The sequence below is a fragment of the Rhododendron vialii genome, chromosome 2a (genome assembly GCF_030253575.1).
Source record: "Rhododendron vialii isolate Sample 1 chromosome 2a, ASM3025357v1".
In the NCBI taxonomy this organism is placed as follows: Eukaryota; Viridiplantae; Streptophyta; class Magnoliopsida; order Ericales; family Ericaceae; genus Rhododendron; species Rhododendron vialii.
In genome coordinates, this window is record NC_080558.1 from 627,834 (window position 1) to 647,799 (window position 19,966).

A 19,966-nucleotide genomic window follows, 5' to 3' on the forward strand; every position below is an offset into this window, starting at 1 on the left:
TTCCTATCATTGCACATAAGTAATAATGTAGTTTATTGGCATATGGTGTACTTTATTAGGGTTACCTTGAAAGCAATAATCTACTTTATTAGCATATGGTGTAGCTCATTGGAATTACATTAAAAGTAATAATTTAGTTTATTAGCACATGGTGTAGTTTATTGGGATTACATTAAAAAACTTTATTGGGATAACATTGAAAGCAAGACTTTATTGGCAGTGTGTGCTCAATGAAAGAACCTTTTGACTTAGATGATTTCGAAGTAGATAAAGGGTTAGAAGCACCATTAAGTGGGATGTCTTTTGAGACAATTGAAGAAGCACGAAAGTATTATGAAGATTAAAGTAGACAAAATGGTTTTTGGATTCGTACTCGGACTTCTGCAAAGGACAAAATCAATCCAATCAAGAATCTACTAAATTGACTTGTTTGGCCGCCCCATCAAATGAGGCATACACAATTTACATCGAAGCTATGAATGATCTGTCCAAGAAGCTCCTAAAAGTTACTTCTTATGTGCCTCCAATCAATGTTTGTCATGAAAAAGATGATTTACATTCTACCGAGCCTTCTCAAGTGTTGCTTTCGGATACGAACATCTCACAAACCAAGGGTAGGAAAAAAGATGTGAAGAAAAAAGATGCTATTATACACTCCGGAAGATTGAAAAGCAGTTTTGAGTTGGCATTAAACAAGAAGAAAAGAAAGTGTCACTTATGCAATAAGTTAGGAAATGACAAGAGAACTTGTCCTTCAAATCCGATGAGTAAAACTCACAAAGGTAAGTGGATTATAGTTTTCCTTGTGTTAAATGTTCTTATTTACTTGACATAGATATTCTTATTTTTTACTAATTGTCAATTCGCTTCTACAAGCTTAGAAGCGGAAAGACAATATTCTGATAGTGACCAAGCGATGACCTAATGAGAAGATGGTAATTCAAAATTTGCTTAACCTTCTTGATGCTTTAGCTAATTATATTGCGAAATATTTGCATGCACAAATTTTTTTATTTCGCTAAAGTGTAACTTTGTGTCATATTTTTTGGGAACTTTTTCGGTACTTGCAGCAGGTGATATGATGCTAGCTCTGCTTCGATTATGGTAGTGTTCCTGGTTGCAAGTTATAGAGTTTGAATCATGCTATTGCAAGATTTTGAAGGATGCTAGTCAAAGAAAAGGCCATTGAAGAAGGCCATCTAGTGATTTGCTTATTGATACCATGTTATGCAAACTTTGAGTCTTGTTACAATTGAAATTTGGTCACTACAACACGAAAGGCCTATTGCGAGGAAATATGGCGAGGAAATTCAATTTCGTCGCTAAAAGTACACAATTTGCGAGGAAATCCAATTTCGTCGCTAAAAAGTTACATTTAGCGAGGAAATTTCATTTCCTCACCAAAAAGTTACATTTAGCGAGGAAATAATAATTTCCTCGCAAAAAGGTTACATTTGGCGAGGAAAATCTGTTTTCCTCGCCAAATGTAACTTTTTGATAAGAAAATATTTCGTCACCTTTTTTAGGATTCATTTTTTTTATATATAAGTTATTATTAATTATATTCCTATGTATTTTGTAATATCACGACGGTATGACATAATAAACTATACCATTATGAAGTTTATTAAAATAAAAAGTGTTAAAAGGGAACAAATAGTTTTCATCACCAATCGCATTGAATTGGTGAAGAAACCTCGTATTTGTCACTTTTCTTATTCTAATTAGCAATGAAAGATATCTTGAAGTGTAGGTATCGATGATTTTTTTCATAGTAGTGAAAAACTCAACAGAAGATAAAGTTAAAAATATCTTAAGTTACTGATGTACGTTGTATTTAAAATATCTCAAAGTTGGATTATTACAATTCTATTTTCAGAACATCTACATAAAAATACACTATTTCACAAAAAATACACTATTTCATATGTGTTGTGCATTCATGCTGTAATTTTTTTTCCCCTGTAAATAGTTTGTTGATTTTTATTTAAACCAACTTAGGTGATTGTAATGACATTCCTTTATAACTAGATAAATATGTTAAGTATTAATTTCAAATGCAATTTTGTAAGTATCATGGATACTTTTATTTATACATATACATATTGTGTGTGTGTGTGTGTGTGTGTGTGAGAGAGAGAGAGAGAGAGAGAGAGAGAGAGAGAGAGAGAGAGAGAGAGAGAGAGAGAGAGAGAGAGAGAGAGAGAGAGAGAGAGAGAGAGAGACGTTTTAAAATTTTAAAAAATTTATTAAAGATTAAAAAATTAAAAAAGTATTGTCTTTAGTGCTTTTAGGATGATCTTATATGAATATTTATAAATTTTGTTTATATTATTATAGCGATGATGAAAAAAATTACAAGTCTATAATACCCTTTGTATTTGGCAAAAAAGAAGGTCAAACTCACTTTTAAAATTAGAAAATGAGGGTGATGCTTCTTGTTATTCATAATCTGATATTAAAATATTAGTACTAAGTACAAAAAAAAATTTACCCTGAAAATAACAATTAGTGGTTGAGATTCACTTTGATATATAGGGTCCCACACATCAAACTGAATCTCAACCACTAGTTGTTTTTTTCGGGGCACTCTGAGGTAAATTTTCTTTGTCCCTAAATTTTCGTTAAAATATATCTCAAGCTTACGACGACAAAATTAATCTCATTCCATAAAAGTTAGGATTATCCCATAAAAAATGAGAATAATAACACATATTATTAGTTCTTCAAAAGTTGTCAGATAAAATTGTTGTGCTAGCAAAAAATTAACTTGTTCAAATAAAGTTCAGACACTATAAAACTACAAAAAGTAGAAAGGCCAAAATTAATGTTGAAAAAATTAATTTGGAGTGGTGAAAGAGATAATATATAAATAAAGTTTCACCAATTTCACAGAAAGTACAGTGTAGCGTGGTTGGTAGTTGCTTCGCGTCTTATGGGAGAGGTCCAAGGTTCGAGTACCAGCAGCTGCAAAAAGCGCGGAGAGAACTTTTGTTTTGGGATTCTTTTTGTTTAGCGAGGAAAAAATTTCCTCGCCTATTGATAAATTCGTAGCCTATTTGACGACAAATGGTATTTGCGAGGAAAATATTTAGTGAGGAATTTAAGCATTTAGCGAGGAAGAAATTCCTCGCAACACCTCAAATTAGGCGAGGAATTTATTTTCCTCGCTAATACTTTTTGCGACAGGGTTTTAGCGAGGAAAACTGGCGACAAAATTTTTCCTCGCTAATACATTTTGCGAGGAAATCAGGTGCTTTTGTGAGGAAACTAAATCCTCGCTATAGCCCTTTCGTGTTGTAATGGGTGGAGGATAGCTTTTTGTTTCTTTTTTGGGACCTTACTGTAATGCTCTGCATTTTTTAGATATTTGGTGTACTGCTAAGCTGGCAGTTAATGTGTTTAGTTTTGTTTGTTAGTTAAGAGCTAGCTAATCAAAGATTAAGTGGGGAGTATATAAGCTACTGTGTACTCTTTGTTTGTATCCAAGAAAGACAGATATCGTGAATAGATGAAACCCTAGTCTTGGTTCTCATCTGATTTGTGTTTTCTTGAATGAGTTTTGGGTTGGTTTCTGCACATTTCTTCACTTACTCTTGTTGGCCATATTACGTGGTGAGATGTATTTCTCTTATTTCCTTTTTTTTCCCCTTTGTATCAGTACATTGCTTGGTAATTCTCCTACTGCTGTATCCATTGCTCTGCTATGCTAAATTCTGATAGTTGTTGTTGCTGAATTTTGCTCTAGTTTCCTCTCTGCTGGTTGCTGAAAATTATTGGATGTTGTTCCTGCTGAATTCTGCTATTGCTCTTAAATCAAAAAGAACATCCTTGATGCATACTTATTGCACTTAAGTCAATCTCTGGGCAAAGTTTCAATGGTGTTCCACTAAGTGATTATTGATCGTCTTGACGAGAGGAATCAGTAAAGTAAATTTTTTTTAACTTTTACCTTAATATTTTGACATATGAAAAAGCTTGCACAATTCATGGGTTTTTGGAGATTGAAACTTAGAAGAAATTGTAGTTTGCATTTGGAATTGTTACAGTTAAAAAAACGATGAAGAATCTGAAAACAAGAAACCAATGTTCTTCCTTGAAACAAGGAACCAGTGTTCTAAAAATGGGAGTTGACACTTACGCGTCAGGCGGGGGTAGGGGTGCAATCGAGCCGAGCCGAGCCGAGTTTCGGCATGTTCGGGCTCGGCTCGCCTCAAAAACAATGAGCTCGAGCTCGGCTCGAGCTCGTGACGAGCTGCAGAACTCGAGCTCGAGCTCGGCTCGATAGGTATTTTCGGAGCTCGAGCTCGGCTCGTTCGGCTCGTTTATGAAACAAATATATATAAATATATATATAAATAAATATAAATATGTAAAAATATATATATATAAATATATATATAAATATATTATATAATCGAGCTCGCGAGCCAATTCGAGCCGAGTTTCGACTAGCTCGAGCTCGGCTCGTTTATGAAACGAGCTCAGGACTCGAGCTCGAGCTCGGCTCGTTTTTGTCTTGAACCGAGCCGAGCCGAGCCGTTATCGAGCCGAGCTCCGAGCCGCTCGCGAGCGGCTCGGATCGTTTGCAGCCCTAGGCGGGGGTCCAACGTCTAGATTAAAATTAGTCTCGGCGCCGACTAGTCGGCCGTGTAGACACCCCGCCTAGGCTCTATGTTGCCGACTAGTTGGTTGCTAGATGCTAGGCAGGTGCCCCTCTTCACATTGCAAGGAACCAGAAAAGTATTGGCTTATGTTTGTATTTATTTAAAAAAAATTGAATTTCGATCATAATTTTTTATAATTTAGATTCCTCTCATCATGAGAACATAATAATTTATAAAAAAATCAAAGAAAATTAACAAATGCGAAAAAAATTTAAATAAAGATAAAAAAAATAGGCCAATTAGTTTATTTACCCAAAAAGCAGCCTCAACTATAATTATATCTTAGGTATTGTTCAAGTAAAATTTTTTTTACTATTTTGATTCGTCTCGACTAGACGAATCAAGAATCTATAAAAATTTAGCGTAAGATTAATAAATGCGAAAGAAATTTTAATAAGAACAAAAGGGTCTTTCTACGGTACGCCCACTGGGCTGATGGAAAGGAAAGAATGAAGTAAGGAACTTAAAATTGAATGGATGACACATGTCTATGCTCTGACATTTTCTATGACTACTTTTCACAGTCAGTCGAATATTTGATTTTTGTACTGTCATAGCTCTTAGAATTCCCATTTTAGCCTTCCTGTCCTTTAAGGCTTTAACCCATTCCCACCACCGAAATCGTACCGACGGCCGCGCTGAGCTGTTTCTGGCCACTGGACGGCCGATCCAAGCTGTCCAAAATTCTAAAAAAAAAAACGAGGGTCCATGTGGGAAGCAACGGCATCCGATATGTGTAGAGTGTTTGATCTAAACACTCTATTTTTCGTGTATATATGTACACGAAAAATAATACTTTTAGATCAAGCACTCTACACACGTCGGATGCCGTTGATTCCTAAATGAACCCCTCGTTTTTATTTTTTAGAATTTTTAGACGGCTCGGATCAGCTGTCCGGTGGCCGAAGACAGCCCAGTGCGACCGTCGGTACGATTTCGGTGGGGAGGCTATCGGTAATGATCGCAGGACTCCATTCCCTATCTCTTGAGTTCTCTCAGCAAGCACCCACAGCTCTAAAGGCCAGATCTACTTTCCCAATTTTCTTTCTATTCACAAACCAATGCATGTATATTTGCTGAGGATGAAAACAATATTCCGAGAACTCTAATAAAATTGATTCCCAAATTTGTCAACTGCTTGTCTCTCCCAAATTCTAATATTACTTGATTCAGCACAAATTGCATGAAATAGTCGATTAATGCATCTCTCTAGCCTCTCTCTGCCATGTCCCGTATTCCCCAAATGTACTCTTTTTTTCTTTTCTTTTTTTGAATCAGTCAATTCATTTCAAGTCCAAAGGCAAAGATTACATCGCAAAATACTGGAGTGCACCAAATTATCTATTCCGGGGTTACAGAACACCCTGCAAAAGCAAATCAGCACTAGGTGCCGATATGAGAATCCCATCCGGGACTAGGCAGAGAGAAATCAAACAAAATTCCAGTACAAACCAGTAAACAATAATAACGGATGTAATCAAAATAACAAATAGATCACAACCGAAAGAAGAAATCTAATCCCGTGCCGGAGACCAAACACTGCTTCACACCTGAAACTGCCGTTGACGACCCAGAACAAGGAAACAACACCGGCGAACAAACAGGCCTGAGCTGCTACCGGAAAACCCCAACAACGGTGTCACTGCTGCCACTGTCGGAAACCCCCAAAAAGCACCACAGACACCGCCGTCGACCACCGCTGACCTCACTCCGAACACCCACCAAAACCCTAACTAAAATTATTTGCCCAACACCCACCGGATCTAGAGCGCTAGACCGGTACAAACTGGACTGAGGGAGACCCAACTAAATTGATTGCCCGACTAATGTACTTCAAAATAAGGAATTGAAGGTCTAAATTGATTGTTCGACTAAAAAACAAGAACACTACAATTAGATCTTATGACATTTGAAATGGGAACTTTTAATTTTGACTACGACGGCAACAATGGAAAAACCAGAAGGCCATTACTAAAGAATTCCTCGCTCAAAACAGTACAAGCCAATCACCGACCCAATTGAAACAACATATTTCCTTCCGCTAACTTAGTAAAAAAATACACTGAAAATCAGATCTAGATCTATAAAAGAAGAGATTTATAAAGAGAAGAAAACCATGAGTGATGGAGAAAAACAAACCATGAGTAAAACCAATGTCTGTTGTCGATAAAAAAAAGCACCCATGTCTGTTGAGTAATGTGAGAAAGAGCACGGGCGGGGTGAGAGAACCATATTCTCCCTGTTCCACGTCCACACGTTCAACTGAGTTAAGTTTTAAACCCATAAATTACACAGCTCAATCAAAAAGAAGGTAAAAATGAAGTGCTATTTTTCGAGGTGAATATGATGCCTACACGATGGGAAATATTGAAAATGGCCAAAGAAAAAGTAAATGGAGAGCTACCAGAAAAAGTCCAGGAACACCTTGGCTGTTGAGGTTCGTCAATGGCAAGAAGAGAGAGAGAGTTGGGTGATGTAGAATTATTAAAAAGTGTGGGCTTATTTTTGTCATTTGCTTCAGAACTTCAGTAATCTTCAAATACTCTATCAGTGCATTGAAAAAAGCAATAAATAAACGCGCGTGATGCTCACGATGGAACGCCCTTAGGGCTGACAATAGCTTTTGCCAGAACTAAAAAGTGTTAAAAGAAAAAGTTCTTAGTTGAACGGACCTTGTCAGAGTGATTGGTTTTGGAGAAAGTCTTTGGAATGGAGAGCCGGGGAGGGGGAGGTGTACTTATCTAAGTACACTGGATTTTTTTCTAGCAAAAATAGTTCATTCTTGTTTCGTGCAGCAGGCGTGCAGCTGGAGCGAAAAATTCATAGATTGATTACCCCTAGTTCACTCAGAGATGGTCCACATCGGGAGTTTGGATTTGGGTGTATGTGTTTAAAGGGTTCACTGAGCCTCTCTCTAGTCAGCAGGTGAGTTGGTAATTGAAATTACCCTCTTAACCTTTATCAAAAAAAACTCAGAGATGGGTCTTTTAATTCTAACCCATATTGAACCCATTTTTAACCCACTTAAACCCATGTGTGGGTTTATATCGGTTCAACCCATATAAACCCATTATAAAATATGGATGGATTGAATTGGGTTATAAATGGACAGATTTGGACGGGTTAAAAAATATGGGTTGGAATTGCCACATCTAGTGATGATAGATCGAATGACACCTTTGAAGTGCATTACAACCTCGCAGTGCATTTGTTGCTCTACAAAGACACCAGGTTCCGGGCTTTAGTATCACGCTTTCAATTGTCAAAAGGGGCTGCAAATGGATGGCTATGAAGAAGTATTGTTTTGTTGCAGAATTGATAGAACAGGGCGATGGAAACATTGAAGGAATTTTTTTTTTCGGAACCAGTTGAAATTATAAAAGGGACTAAGCCCAACACTCAAAGAGATGGCCTTGAGAACTCAACATTGAAGGAAGTTACTATTAATGACAAAGTTGGTCCAAATATTCTCGTTAGATGATTAGGGGGGAAACGCATCTTGATCACTTTTGAGTCCATTTCTGCTATGGAGACAGTTTTTAATGGAGGCAAATTTGGTTGCCTCAATAGCTGGTTTGTGAATATACAGAAGTGAAACCCGAACTTAATGTAACGCCATTGCCATCGCCATTAGTTATGGAATGCCAATTCATCTCCGGGATACCAATAATTTTTCGAAGATTGGAAATTTGTGGGGAGAGATATCCACAGTGTTGGTTAGGATACATCCAATGCTGGGGATCTTTCGGTGGGTAAGATTCAAATTGTCACAGACCATTTGGATATTACTGATGAAGTAATTAAGATTGAACATGAAGGGATATTTTTTCCAGTTAGAGTTATTGAAGAGCAGATTGTAATCCATAATGTTTGCCAGAAGTATTGCTGTGATGATGATGATGATGACGATGACGATGATGATATATTGAAGATGGGGAAATCAGGGATGAGTATGATAGTAAAATTGATGATTGTCGCCGGGGTGGGTGCCAATCTAGTTGGGATTCTCCTTTGCGTTGTGATGCCTTTTGCTCTTTTCCCTTTGATCTTTGTACTTCATTCAAGAATTGATAACATCTCTTTTTTGGCTATAACTAGCTAGCACTCACTTTTTCCTCGTCTAACAGCCCTTCCCCCGCTATTCTTACAGAATTTCCTCCTGATGTTATCCAGGGGATTTTCAACTTTTTTGTTTCACACAATTCAAGTTCATTTTCTTCACGTAGTACCTCCAGTCCATTGGTTTTGTCTTCCGCAATCTCACTGGCTTCCATCTTTTTGCGCTTGAGAAAATTGACCACTCCTGCAAGAGCAATATTAGCATCCTCGCTCTTCATAAGTTCTTCTGCAACTTCAGCAGGGGTGACCTCTACGTTTTCTATTAGGCCTTCTATCTCACCAAAGAGCGCGTGGCGATGATGGATACCGAGGTAATTGGAAGCTAGGATCTTGAATCCTTGACTGGTACAATAGGACATGTGTATGTGCATGTCCATGCGACCGGGACGCAATAGAGCAGGGTCAAGCCTTTCTTTGTAGTTGGTGGTAAAAATGATGATTCGCTCATCCCCACAGCTCGACCACAAACCATCTATGAAGTTCAACAAACCTGAGAGTGTCAACTGCAGCATAAGAAAAAACACAACATCAATTGCATTAAATTACAAAAAGAGTGACAATAAGAAGGCTCAACGACTACTTTTTTTTTTTGTCCTACTGACCGGCAAGCTCAACCACTTGCTTGCAGGTGACTACATAAACTCTTTAGTCCACGTCCACAAGGCTTGTTTTTAATCAAAATTTTGTCAATATGAAATTCTCTAAAGTATGTGCATTATATATCAATAGGAAAATCTATTAAAGATAGCTAGCTACATGAGTTGCATTCAAATTCAGCATCACAAAAACGATTTGGACGCAACTTTGGGTCCAACTCAAGAGATAAAGAGTGAAAATTTAGCAGTACTGGTAAGTGGTAAGTAAGAAATGTTAAAGGGTCACTTCAAGTTGAGTCCTGAGACCACCCAACAAAATTTTGTTAGCTAGGCGATCGACAATCTTCCCCTTAAATAATAAGCGGGGCAGCTGGTTAAAGTAAATAACGAACCTTAGTGTTGGGATGGTATGGCTGCTTAATCCCTGGCTGCCGATCTTGCATCTCCACACTGCAATCAACATCTTCAATTACAATGATGGATCGATTGGTGGTGGACACAAGTATCCTCCTGAGTTCCGAGTTGGAGTTCAAACTTGTAAGCTCCAAATCGTAGACATCAAACTTAAGATGGTTTGCCATGGCGGCGATCAAGCTGGATTTACCGGTACCAGTAGGGCCATACAACAAGTAACCTCTCTTCCAAGCCTTGCCTACCTTCTTGTAGAAATCCTTCCTCTTCAAAAATCTCTCCAAGTCATCAATTATGGTCTTCTTTAACTCAGGGTCCATCGCCAGCGTCTCAAACGTGGCCGGATGATCAAGATTGATCGAACCCCAACCCCCTTGTCCACCACCACGACGGCCATCATTGTCGCTAGGAATACCGGCTCTCGTGTAAAGCTTAACCACCTTGTCAACGCTGTCCTTGATTTCCTTCGACTTAGCCAAAACAAAAGGCAAGTACTCGTTCACAACTCTGTCCTTATACCTTATATCGAAGTTGAGCTCGAAAAACCGCTTTTCATTCCCGTGGCCGTTTTGGGGCTCGGTGGAGATGAATTTCCACTTGAGCTCTATATCATTATCGAACCTGTCGACGATTTCCTCGCCCTTTTCGAGGCTGATGTTGAGACTCTTCTGTTTGGGAGCCTTGCCAACTTTGAACCGCACGTTGTTGGGGCTTATCTTGGTGCCAAGGTACACCTCGGCCGCCTCGTAAACTTCGTTGCGGCTGATCCCGCCGTGGTGCTCGTCCACCACGACGGTCGTCGTGATCTGATTCGAGACTGGTGCGAACCAGGACTGGAGGACCGATTGGAGGTAGGTTCGCACCGGGCCCGGAACCAGATCGTTGGCCATCGTCCGGATCAGCATCATCGAGGCCGCAAACGAGGCGTACGCGGAGAACAGCGTCGACGCCGCGGACTGCATGTCTCCTGCGGCAGAGAACATCATCTCAAGCGTTTCTGATTTTGGCTCGATGTCTTTTCGGATTGGTGAGATGAGATGGTTGTCCTTTGTTGTGTGTCCATCCCTATGACATCTCTTATATAGTACTATATATGTTCTTTGTTGTGCTAGGTACAAAGAAAATGTATCCGAAAATTATCCCGAAAAGGCAAATCAACGGTACAGATGCACTTTAAAGTGAATCTGTACCATTGATTTACCCTTTCGGGATAATTTCCGGGTACGTTTTCTTTGCATTTAGCATTTCCCGGTGAATTAATGATGTGCGCAACTCCCAAGCAAAAAGTTTGCCGCTTAAGATTTTTTCTTTTTTTTTTGAATAGATCATAAGAAATACATAAGGTCAGAGCAAATCTTTTGAATAGATCATAAGAGATACATAAGATCAGAGCAAATCTTTACATAACACCAAATCTAAATCGGGCGGAATACAACCCGTATGAAAAAGCTATAAGAGATACATAAGATCAGAGCAAATCTTTTGAATAGATCATAAGAGATACATAAGATCAGAGCAAATCTTTACATAACACCGAATCCAAATCGGGCGGAATACAATCCGTATGAAAAAGCTATAAGAGATACATAAGATCAGAGCAAATCTTTTGAATAGATCATAAGAGATACATAAGATCAGAGCAAATCTTTACATAACACCGAATCTAACCGGGCGGAATACAACCCGTATGAAAAAGCTACTCATCTGGAAACACACCAACTCTGGGAATTACACAGTAAAATCAGGTTATGGCCAATGGTTTCTGAATAATGCAAGGAATCGTCAAGCAGCCCCCTCACCGTCTGATGTTCATCCAAAAGCTATGTGGAATCGCCTGTGGAATATTCCAACAAATCCTATGGTACGTATGTTTATGTGGAAAGTAGTTCGCAATTGGATTGCTTGTAGAGAAAATCTGTTTAAAAGGAAATGTGCTACTAGTCCAATATGCCCTATTTGTGATCATGAATCTGAATCCATTGAGTATTTTGTAGAAACTTTATATCTATCTCAAAATCAATTGGCAATGAGTGAAGAGGTCCCATATGTTATCAAGTGATCATCCATTCCACTCCCAAGCAATGTGGGATTCTATTTCCTTAACATCCCTCCTCACGTGCAGCCGCATTTGAGGTCTGTCACGTGTGGCCACTTTTGGGTCCTATCATCGTGCAGCCTTTTTGCTGGTCTGTCATCGTGGGGTGTGGATTGTTAATTTTTAAAATGTGGGGGGAACGGGCCCCACTCTGATACCATGTGGAAACTTTATATTCATCTCAAAACCAATTGGCAATGAGTGAAGAGATCCCATATGTTATTAAATAATCACTCATTCCACTCTCAAGCAATGTGGATTTCTATTTCTTTAACACATTTACTTTTTCACTGTCCTTGGAGTCGAGCTGTCTGGTTTGGAAGTGGGAAGTCCTATTGGGTATTGAGAAATGAGAGGGTTACAGCTGATAAATGGATGGAAGATCTGTTGTGCGGAGATTTGGCGAAAGAAACTACCAAAGATGATGTAGGGTGTATTTTTCAACTCTGTTGGGCCATTTGGAAATCCCGGAACAACTGGGTATTCAGTGGAAAAGTCCTAAAACCTGAAGAGGTGATTTTCCAGGCAAATATGGTGAACGTTGACCACCTGCAGGCTACTTTTGCAAAGGTGAGGAATTCTCCTACGGTTGCTGCACCAGTGGGTAGGTGGAACCCCCCGCCTCCTCCTGGTGTTCTTAAAATTAATTGTGATGGAGCGTATCAATCTTCCCGCAGCTATGCTGCCTTTGGCATTTTTGCCAGGGATAGAGGTGGATTAGCTCGATTTTGGTGTTGTGGTCGTGTGAAAAGCAGTTCAGCATTGGCTATCGAAGCATGGGCATTACGGATTGCATGTGTTGTAGCTTTAGCGATTGATGTTTCTGCTGTAATTTCCGAATCAGATTGCAAAAATCTTATCGACAGCATCAATGATCCGAAGGCTCAGGTGGGTTGGCAGATTTTACAACAGTAGAGGATATTAAAAGATGGGCAGGTGCAAAGCAATGGAGTTTTGTGTGGACCAATAGAAAAAACAACTCAGCGGCTCATTGGATTGCGTCGAGGTGTCTTTATAGAAAAATTCTTTTTCCGCTTAAGATGTTGGAGTGTTAAGTAAAATGTGAATTGAATTGAATGACGAAACTATACAATGAGTCATCTATTTAAGCAAAGAAAAAGAGATCTAATTGTGAAAAGAAAATAATCCTAATTAACTAATTTTAATCAAATCGTACTCACATCGTAATCAAATCATCATACGATTACGATATTTTTTTGATATTCTGACATTCTTCATCAATGTATATTTAGGTAGTATCTATATATTAGAATAAATGGAATATATACAATTATTCATTTGTTTAGGAATATCACCACCTAGTGCTCTAAATCATTTCAGAATTACATATTTAGTTAATACATTTAATCGTAGACTTTATAAGAATGTGTAGTTATAGAGTGATATGAAGCACCACGTGAATGTGCTCCTAAACTATGGAATAATTTCATTGGATACCACATAAGAGTACTCTAAGAACACCTGGCATGGTAATATTATTTTGAGATGGAGATTTTTTTTTTTTTTAGGTAATATTATTCTAAGGTAACATTGATAGAGGACAACGGCTAGAGTTTGATTATAACATGCGGGCAACTTCAATTCAAAATTATCCTAAAATGAAGGGGTAATTTGGTCTTTTCATTCTTGGGAGAAATAAAAAAGCAAAAGCTCTTCCATGGGACCATGACTGGTTATCAAGCTGTGCATCTATTGTGTGATTTTGAGAATGCACCCATAATGCAATAATGCAAGAGAATTAATTTCTACACTTCTTTTTTTGATAAACACACTTTCTTTTTTGAATTTTAGTGCAAAATTGTTTGTATTTTTTTGCTAAAAGACAAAAAAAGAATGAATATCAAAAAATGAGTATAGAAATCAATTCCCATATGCAAAATGGAGAATCCAACAACCTGGCTCATAAGTATTAAAGATCAACAACCGACCACGGGTGAATAATGTCCCCATTTTCGGTGAGAGTGTGGAATCCATAGCATAAAGATCAAAGTCACATAAAAGGAAAGAGATATACTTATTTACGAAGCAGCCATAAACAAGTTTTTTGCAACAATAATCAATCGTGACCATCTAAAAGTGTTTTGAACGGTCTAAATGTTAATGAAACTTTCCCGGGCTGGATGTTAATGAAATTTTTCGGAGAACCCAGAAAAGTTTCATTAACATCCGGACCATCCAAAACACTTTTGGACTGCGGAGATTGGGTGCTGTAAATAGCTATTTACAGAATAGCAGTAAAGAAGTTTTTTTTTTAGTGAAAGAGCAAGAAATGCATTGATGATATGAAAGAGTACAGATAATGCGCGAGTCCATAACTGAAACAAAATACAACGAACAACATAAGCTACAGACATAAACATAAAGCATGCAGATCTGCAGTAGCACCAGTCCAAAACGGTGTGCCTCTGGGGCGCAGCTGCTTAGGAAGAAGACGCTAGTGTTGCTTGCTTGGCCAGGCCATGGGTGAGACGAATGTCTTGGCGGTCAACCTTGGTAATCCTGAAAAAGCTAACTTCGAAATTTCCAAACCAAGGTTGAGCAACAAAAAGGTGTCGGTGAGGTGCGGCTCAGATCGCCCTTCTAACCAAAAGAATAGCCATGAGTTCAGTTTGTAAGGGCGTGGCACTGTTGCATGCTACATAACACTGTTGGAAGATGGTCCCATCATGATGGGTGGCATAGAAGCCCAATCCACTCCGTGGGTTGTCGGCTTTCCAAGCCCCATCAATATGCAGGTTAACCGGCCACTCGTTGTTCAAACATGATGTAAGGAGGATAGGGTTTGAAAACAAAAGTTGGTGATGGCTGTACGGGGGACGGAATGTGATTCCAGTAATTGGCAAGAACGTTTCGAGTGTTCCATAGAGACGCTCGCTTAAATCAGAGAGAACTGTCATGACCCGTAGTTAAGGCAAAACTGCAAGTAAAAGGCCTAGCTTAAAAAACTTGCTCATTTCTCGTTTTCCATATTACCCATAGAATGGCAATGAAGTGACAGAACGTGTCCAAGTCAGCAGGAGAGGCTGTGAGTTGTAAAATCCAATCCAATAGCCAATTTCTTAAAAGAAAAATCTGCCGTTTGGTCCGCCGGGGTGGTGAGGAATGGGATTCCTGTCCAAACCGGGATTGTAAGCAGGCATTGCAAAAAAAGATGGGTTGCTGATTCCTCATCAATCAGAGTCAACATTCATCCCAATATTTTCTCAAAAAATTGCTTATTGGGACAGAATGTATATTCACTTTCTTTTTCTGACATGAGAAGATACACCTTAAAAGACTATTTAAGTTGAGTTTATTGATATTCGCGCTTCACTTTTTATTGATCGCGTTCCATTTTGTTCATGAAGTTACTGGTAACTTCACTTTAAAATTGGAGCGTCATTAATAAAAAATAGAGTGCGAAAATCAAAATCGTACTCCCTCCGTCCATTTTTAAATGTCCTACTTCGTAACTCCAACTTATTAAAAAAACATCATCATTATACCTTTCACATCAACTTTTTCTTCCACTTTCCCTACTTACCCATCATCATTACATTTTTTACTCACAAACTTTTCAAAATAGAATCTACTTTTAGGGACAAAATAGACAATGTACCAACTTTTACCCGCTAACTTTATCAAATGGACACTTATTAAGGGACGGCCTAAAATGGAATACGGGACTATAATAAAGGGACGGAGAGAGTAATTAGTATGCTATGTCTCTAACAATGTGTGCGTACGGTTAAGACACTGGTCCGGCGGAATCAGCTTATCTACATCATACTGTTCAATCCAACGTTGAGTCAACCAGCTAAATGCCCTTTCGAATAGGTTAGAAAATTCTTCACTACTTATTATTCAATACTCTCGGAATACCACGTGGCATATCTTATGTGGTGCGTCCAACCAATAATTTATCGCTACCTACACTAAGTGGGTCAACCGTTGTCCCCCAACCACCTAACGAAAGAGGATAACTATGTGTCACCCGTAAAATTTTCCGCTACGTGATTGATTGGAAGCACCATATAAACATGCCACATGGTAATCCGGGACTGTTGACTTCCTGTCTAAATACACATACGAGACACGCATGACGCACAAATGAGCCATTCATTAGTGAGATTGTGTTACTCTGCAGAAATGTGTTCGCAGTGATTCTGTTCTTTTACATTGTACGTAGAACAGTCAGTGTCTGAGCAAACGCAGACGGTAGTAACATTGAATCTTTGTATCTTGATGGAAGATTTGTTACTCTTTGAATCGCTAATAAAATGTAGAGTAATTTTTTGCCGATAAAAAAAGGAAGGAATTCTAATTAACTAATTGCAATCTAATCGTAATCACGTCATGATCAAATCATGATATGATTATAATATAATGCGATATTTTAACATTCTTCATCACCGTATATTTATTACGTAGGATCTATATTTTGTGGAATTTTTTAAAATTATTCAATAGTCTAGGAGTAGCTATGGAATGGTTCTGAAGCACCACGTGGCGGTGCTCCCAAATTACGAAATAATTTAACTATTCTAACTACGTGGTGGTGGTGCCCCTGGACTATGAAATAATTTCAATATTCTAAATGCTAAAATCTTTATTAATATGTAGTTTTGAAGGAAGTTTGGATACCATGTAAGAGTACCCCAAGAACACCTGATAATTTTTAAATTTGAGTTGTATTTTCCACCTGTCCACGCTAGATGATTGAAGGTTTTGAGAATGTAGTAGTAGTGGCTGCAGCCTGCAGGCAAATGCAATCTTCCTTGGCCGCCAGTACTCTTGCAAACCGACTCCGCGTGGATGAACCCGATTTTGTTTATTTTGGTTGCATTCTTGTAAACTTATATATCCAAAACTTAATGCGGTAATTTTTACTTTCTGTTTATTTTTTCGTCATAATTTTTGGAATAATCGTTCATCTCGATGACACTAATCGGAAAATTATAAAAATATGAATCGCCAGTAGGAAAAAGTTCATATTCGACAAAAGACAGTTAATTCAGAAGACCAAATTTCCAACATACAATGCAACTCCAGAAATCTGGTTATATAACTAGCGCTCACTTTTTCCTCCCCTAAAACAGCCCTTCCCCCACTATTCTTACAGACTTCCTCCTGAGTCCTGATGTTAATTATCTAGGGCACTTGCAACTTTTTTGTTCCGTTGGTTTTGTCTTCCTCATGAATCTCATTGGCTTCCATCTTTTTGCGCTTGAGAAAATTGACCACTCCTGCAAGAGCAATATCAGCATCCTCGCTCTTCATAAGTTCTTCTGCAACTTCAGCAGGGGTGACCTCTACGTTTTCTATTAGGCCTTCTATCTCACCAAAGAGCGCGTGGTGATGATGGATACCGAGGTAATTGGAAGCTAGGATCTTGAATCCTTGACTTGTACAATAGGACATGTGTATATGCATGTCCATTCGACCAGGACGCAATAGGGCAGGGTCAAGCCGGTCTCTGTAGTTGGTGGTGAAAATGATGATCCGCTCATCCCCACAGCTCGACCACAAACCATCTATGAAGTTCAACAGACCTGAGAGCGTCAACTGCAGCATAAGAAAAAATGCAACTATCAATTGCATGTCTTGAGACAAAATTTTATTAGCCAGGCGACGATCTTCCCCTTAAATAACGTTCAGGGCAGGTTAAAGTAAATAACGATACCTTAGTGTTGGGATCATATGGCCGCCCAGTCGTCCCTGCTTTCCGATCTTGCATCTCCACACTGCAATCAACATCTTCGATTACGAGGATGGATCGATTGGTGGTGGACACAAGTATCCTCGTGAGTTCCGAGTTGGAGTTCAAACTTGTAAGCTCTAAATCATAGACATCAAAGTTAAGATAGTTTGCCATGGCGGCGATCAAGCTGGATTTACCGGTACCAGGAGGGCCGTACAACAAGTAGCCTCTCTTCCAAGCCTTGCCTACCTTCTTGTAGAAATCCTTCCTCTTCAAAAATCTCCCCAAGTCATCAATTATGGTCTTCTTTAACTCAGGGTCCATCGCTAGCGTCTCAAACGTGGCCGGATGATCGAGATTGATCGAACCCCAACCCCCTCGTCTATAACAACCATGGCCATCATCAATACCGGATCTGGTGTAAAGCTTAACCACCTTGTTTACACTGTCCTTGATTTCCTTCGACTTAGCCAAAACAAAAGGCAAGTACTCGTCCAAAACTCTGTCCTTATACTTTTTGTCGAAGTTGAGCTCGAAAAAAAGCTTTTCATTCCCGTGGCCCTTTTTGGGCTCAATGGACATGAATCTCCACTTGAGCTCTATATCATTATCGAACCTGTCAAGTATTTCCTCGCCCTTTTCAACGCTGATGTGGAGACTCTTCTGTTTGGGAGCCTTGCCAACTTTGAAGCGCTCGTTGTTGGGGCCGATCTTGGTGCCAAGGTACACCTCGGCCGCCTCATAAACTTGGTTGCCGCTGATCCCCCCGCAGACGTCCTCGTCCACCACGATCGTGATCTGGTTCGAGACCGGTGTGAAGAAGTAGCGGAGGACCGATTGGAGGTAGGTTCGCACCGGGCTCGGAACTAGATCGTTGGCTATCGACCGGATCAGCATCATCGAGGCCGCAAACGAGGCGTACGCGGAGAACAGCGTCGACGCCGCGGACTGCATGTTTCCTACGCCAGAGAACATCATCTCACGCATTACTGATTTTGGCTCCACGTTTTTTCGGAATGGTGTGATGGTTTTTCTTCTTGTGCCTCAATCCCTATATATATATGTTCCTGGATTAGTTTGGACTTGTGGTAGACTAGCAGATTCCCGTGCCTAAAGGCACAAAAACAATCTCAACTTAAATAAGTTGTCTGCTCTACCTGTCCAATATAACTTACTCACTCTTTGCCTCACCTTAAAAAATACATGCAAGGTAGAAAAATAAATTAAAAAAGGCAATAATTTATAAGTTAGTTATCAACCCTATTGAAATAATGTCAACTTAAAATGAAAAATACCAAAAAGTAATAAATTCGAAAGGAAAGTGTATATATTACCACAACAGCAAGTCAAAATATAACTCAAGAAAGATGCTCATATTTGTATGTATAAATAAAAATCGTTTTATTTTATTATATAGATTGTGTTCACAAGCAAAAAGTTTGCCGCTTGAGTAAACTATTCAGTGATACTTGGACCCCAAGTGGTCTAGCGCTCTGTGTTCACACTTCACAATACGATTATATGCGTAACTCCCAAGCAAAAAGTTTGCCGGTTGAGTAAACTATTCAGTGATACTTGGACCCCAAGTGGTCTAGCGCTCTTTGTAAGAATAAAACGAAGAAGGAAACTATACAAGTCATCTATTTGTACGTAGGGAAGAGACCTAATTATGGAAAGGAAATAAACCAAGGCTCAGTTTAGATAATCGGAAAGAATATGAATGTGATTACTATGAATCAAATTCCTAGAAATTTTATTAAGAATAAGAATATGATTATTCGAAATGAAATTCCTAGGAATACAATACCTGGCATAATTTCATTCCAGTGTTTGGATTAATTCAATAATCTTATACATGAATCAATTGTTTTGAAAATTTATCAAAGTCAATCACTTTGTTTGGTTTAGATTTTAGAAAGTTATTTTTGAGAGTTGGAGTGGTAATGAGTGGAGAGAGATAGAGAGAAAAATTTATTGAAAACTGTGCCGAGAGTTAAAAGTTACTCCCAAAATGTCAATCCAAGCAAGGTGAATATTTCTTTTTTTAATTGATTGAGCCAGGAATAAGATTCTCATGGGTTAAGGGAGGGATCAGATTTCTACTCAACTTGGTAATGTGATTCCTGGTCGGATGTGTCATCAGGAATCACAATCTTATTCCTGTCTCTCACAAACACGGGAATCTTGAGAGTGTGGTGTCACATTCCTATTTTTGTTCCTTCCAAATGTCGAAATCATGGGAGTATAGTGTCATATTCTCATTCCTCCTCAAGATTCCTACCATCCAAATTGAGCCCTAATTAACTACTCCTTAATTCCATACCCCATTTTTTTGTCCCTCATTCTATTCTAACCAGATAGAAAATCGATTATAAAT

The 19,966-nt window shown here is 38.8% G+C and overlaps 2 protein-coding genes across 2 annotated transcripts; both read right to left on the reverse strand.

Moving 5' to 3' along the window:
- Window positions 1-8,601: 8,601 nt before the first annotated feature.
- LOC131317643 (AAA-ATPase At2g18193-like) lies at window positions 8,602-10,840 on the reverse strand. The gene is made up of 2 exons (XM_058347182.1): window positions 9,775-10,840; window positions 8,602-9,289 (listed from the first exon to the last, which is right to left on the reverse strand). The coding sequence occupies exons 1-2, from the start codon at window positions 10,777-10,779 to the stop codon at window positions 8,762-8,764; spliced, it is 1,533 nt and encodes a 510-aa protein (XP_058203165.1). The 5' UTR covers window positions 10,780-10,840; the 3' UTR covers window positions 8,602-8,761.
- Window positions 10,841-16,882: 6,042 nt separating this feature from the next.
- On the reverse strand, window positions 16,883-18,726 carry LOC131317644 (AAA-ATPase At2g18193-like). The gene is made up of 2 exons (XM_058347183.1): window positions 17,572-18,726; window positions 16,883-17,453 (listed from the first exon to the last, which is right to left on the reverse strand). The coding sequence occupies exons 1-2, from the start codon at window positions 18,574-18,576 to the stop codon at window positions 17,040-17,042; spliced, it is 1,419 nt and encodes a 472-aa protein (XP_058203166.1). The 5' UTR covers window positions 18,577-18,726; the 3' UTR covers window positions 16,883-17,039.
- Window positions 18,727-19,966: the final 1,240 nt, after the last annotated feature.

What these genes read in the sequence shown, in the direction of transcription:
- LOC131317644 (XM_058347183.1), bottom strand. Translation starts at nt 18,576, where the DNA reads ATGCGTGAGATGATGTTCTCTGGCGTAGGAAACATGCAGTCCGCGGCG. An exon ending in CATATGATCCCAACACTAAG is followed by an intron (nt 17,454 to 17,571) that starts GTATCGTTATTT and finishes CTTATGCTGCAG; the next exon opens with TTGACGCTCTCAGGTCTGTT.
- LOC131317643 (XM_058347182.1), bottom strand. Translation starts at nt 10,779, where the DNA reads ATGATGTTCTCTGCCGCAGGAGACATGCAGTCCGCGGCGTCGACGCTG. An exon ending in CATACCATCCCAACACTAAG is followed by an intron (nt 9,290 to 9,774) that starts GTTCGTTATTTA and finishes CTTATGCTGCAG; the next exon opens with TTGACACTCTCAGGTTTGTT.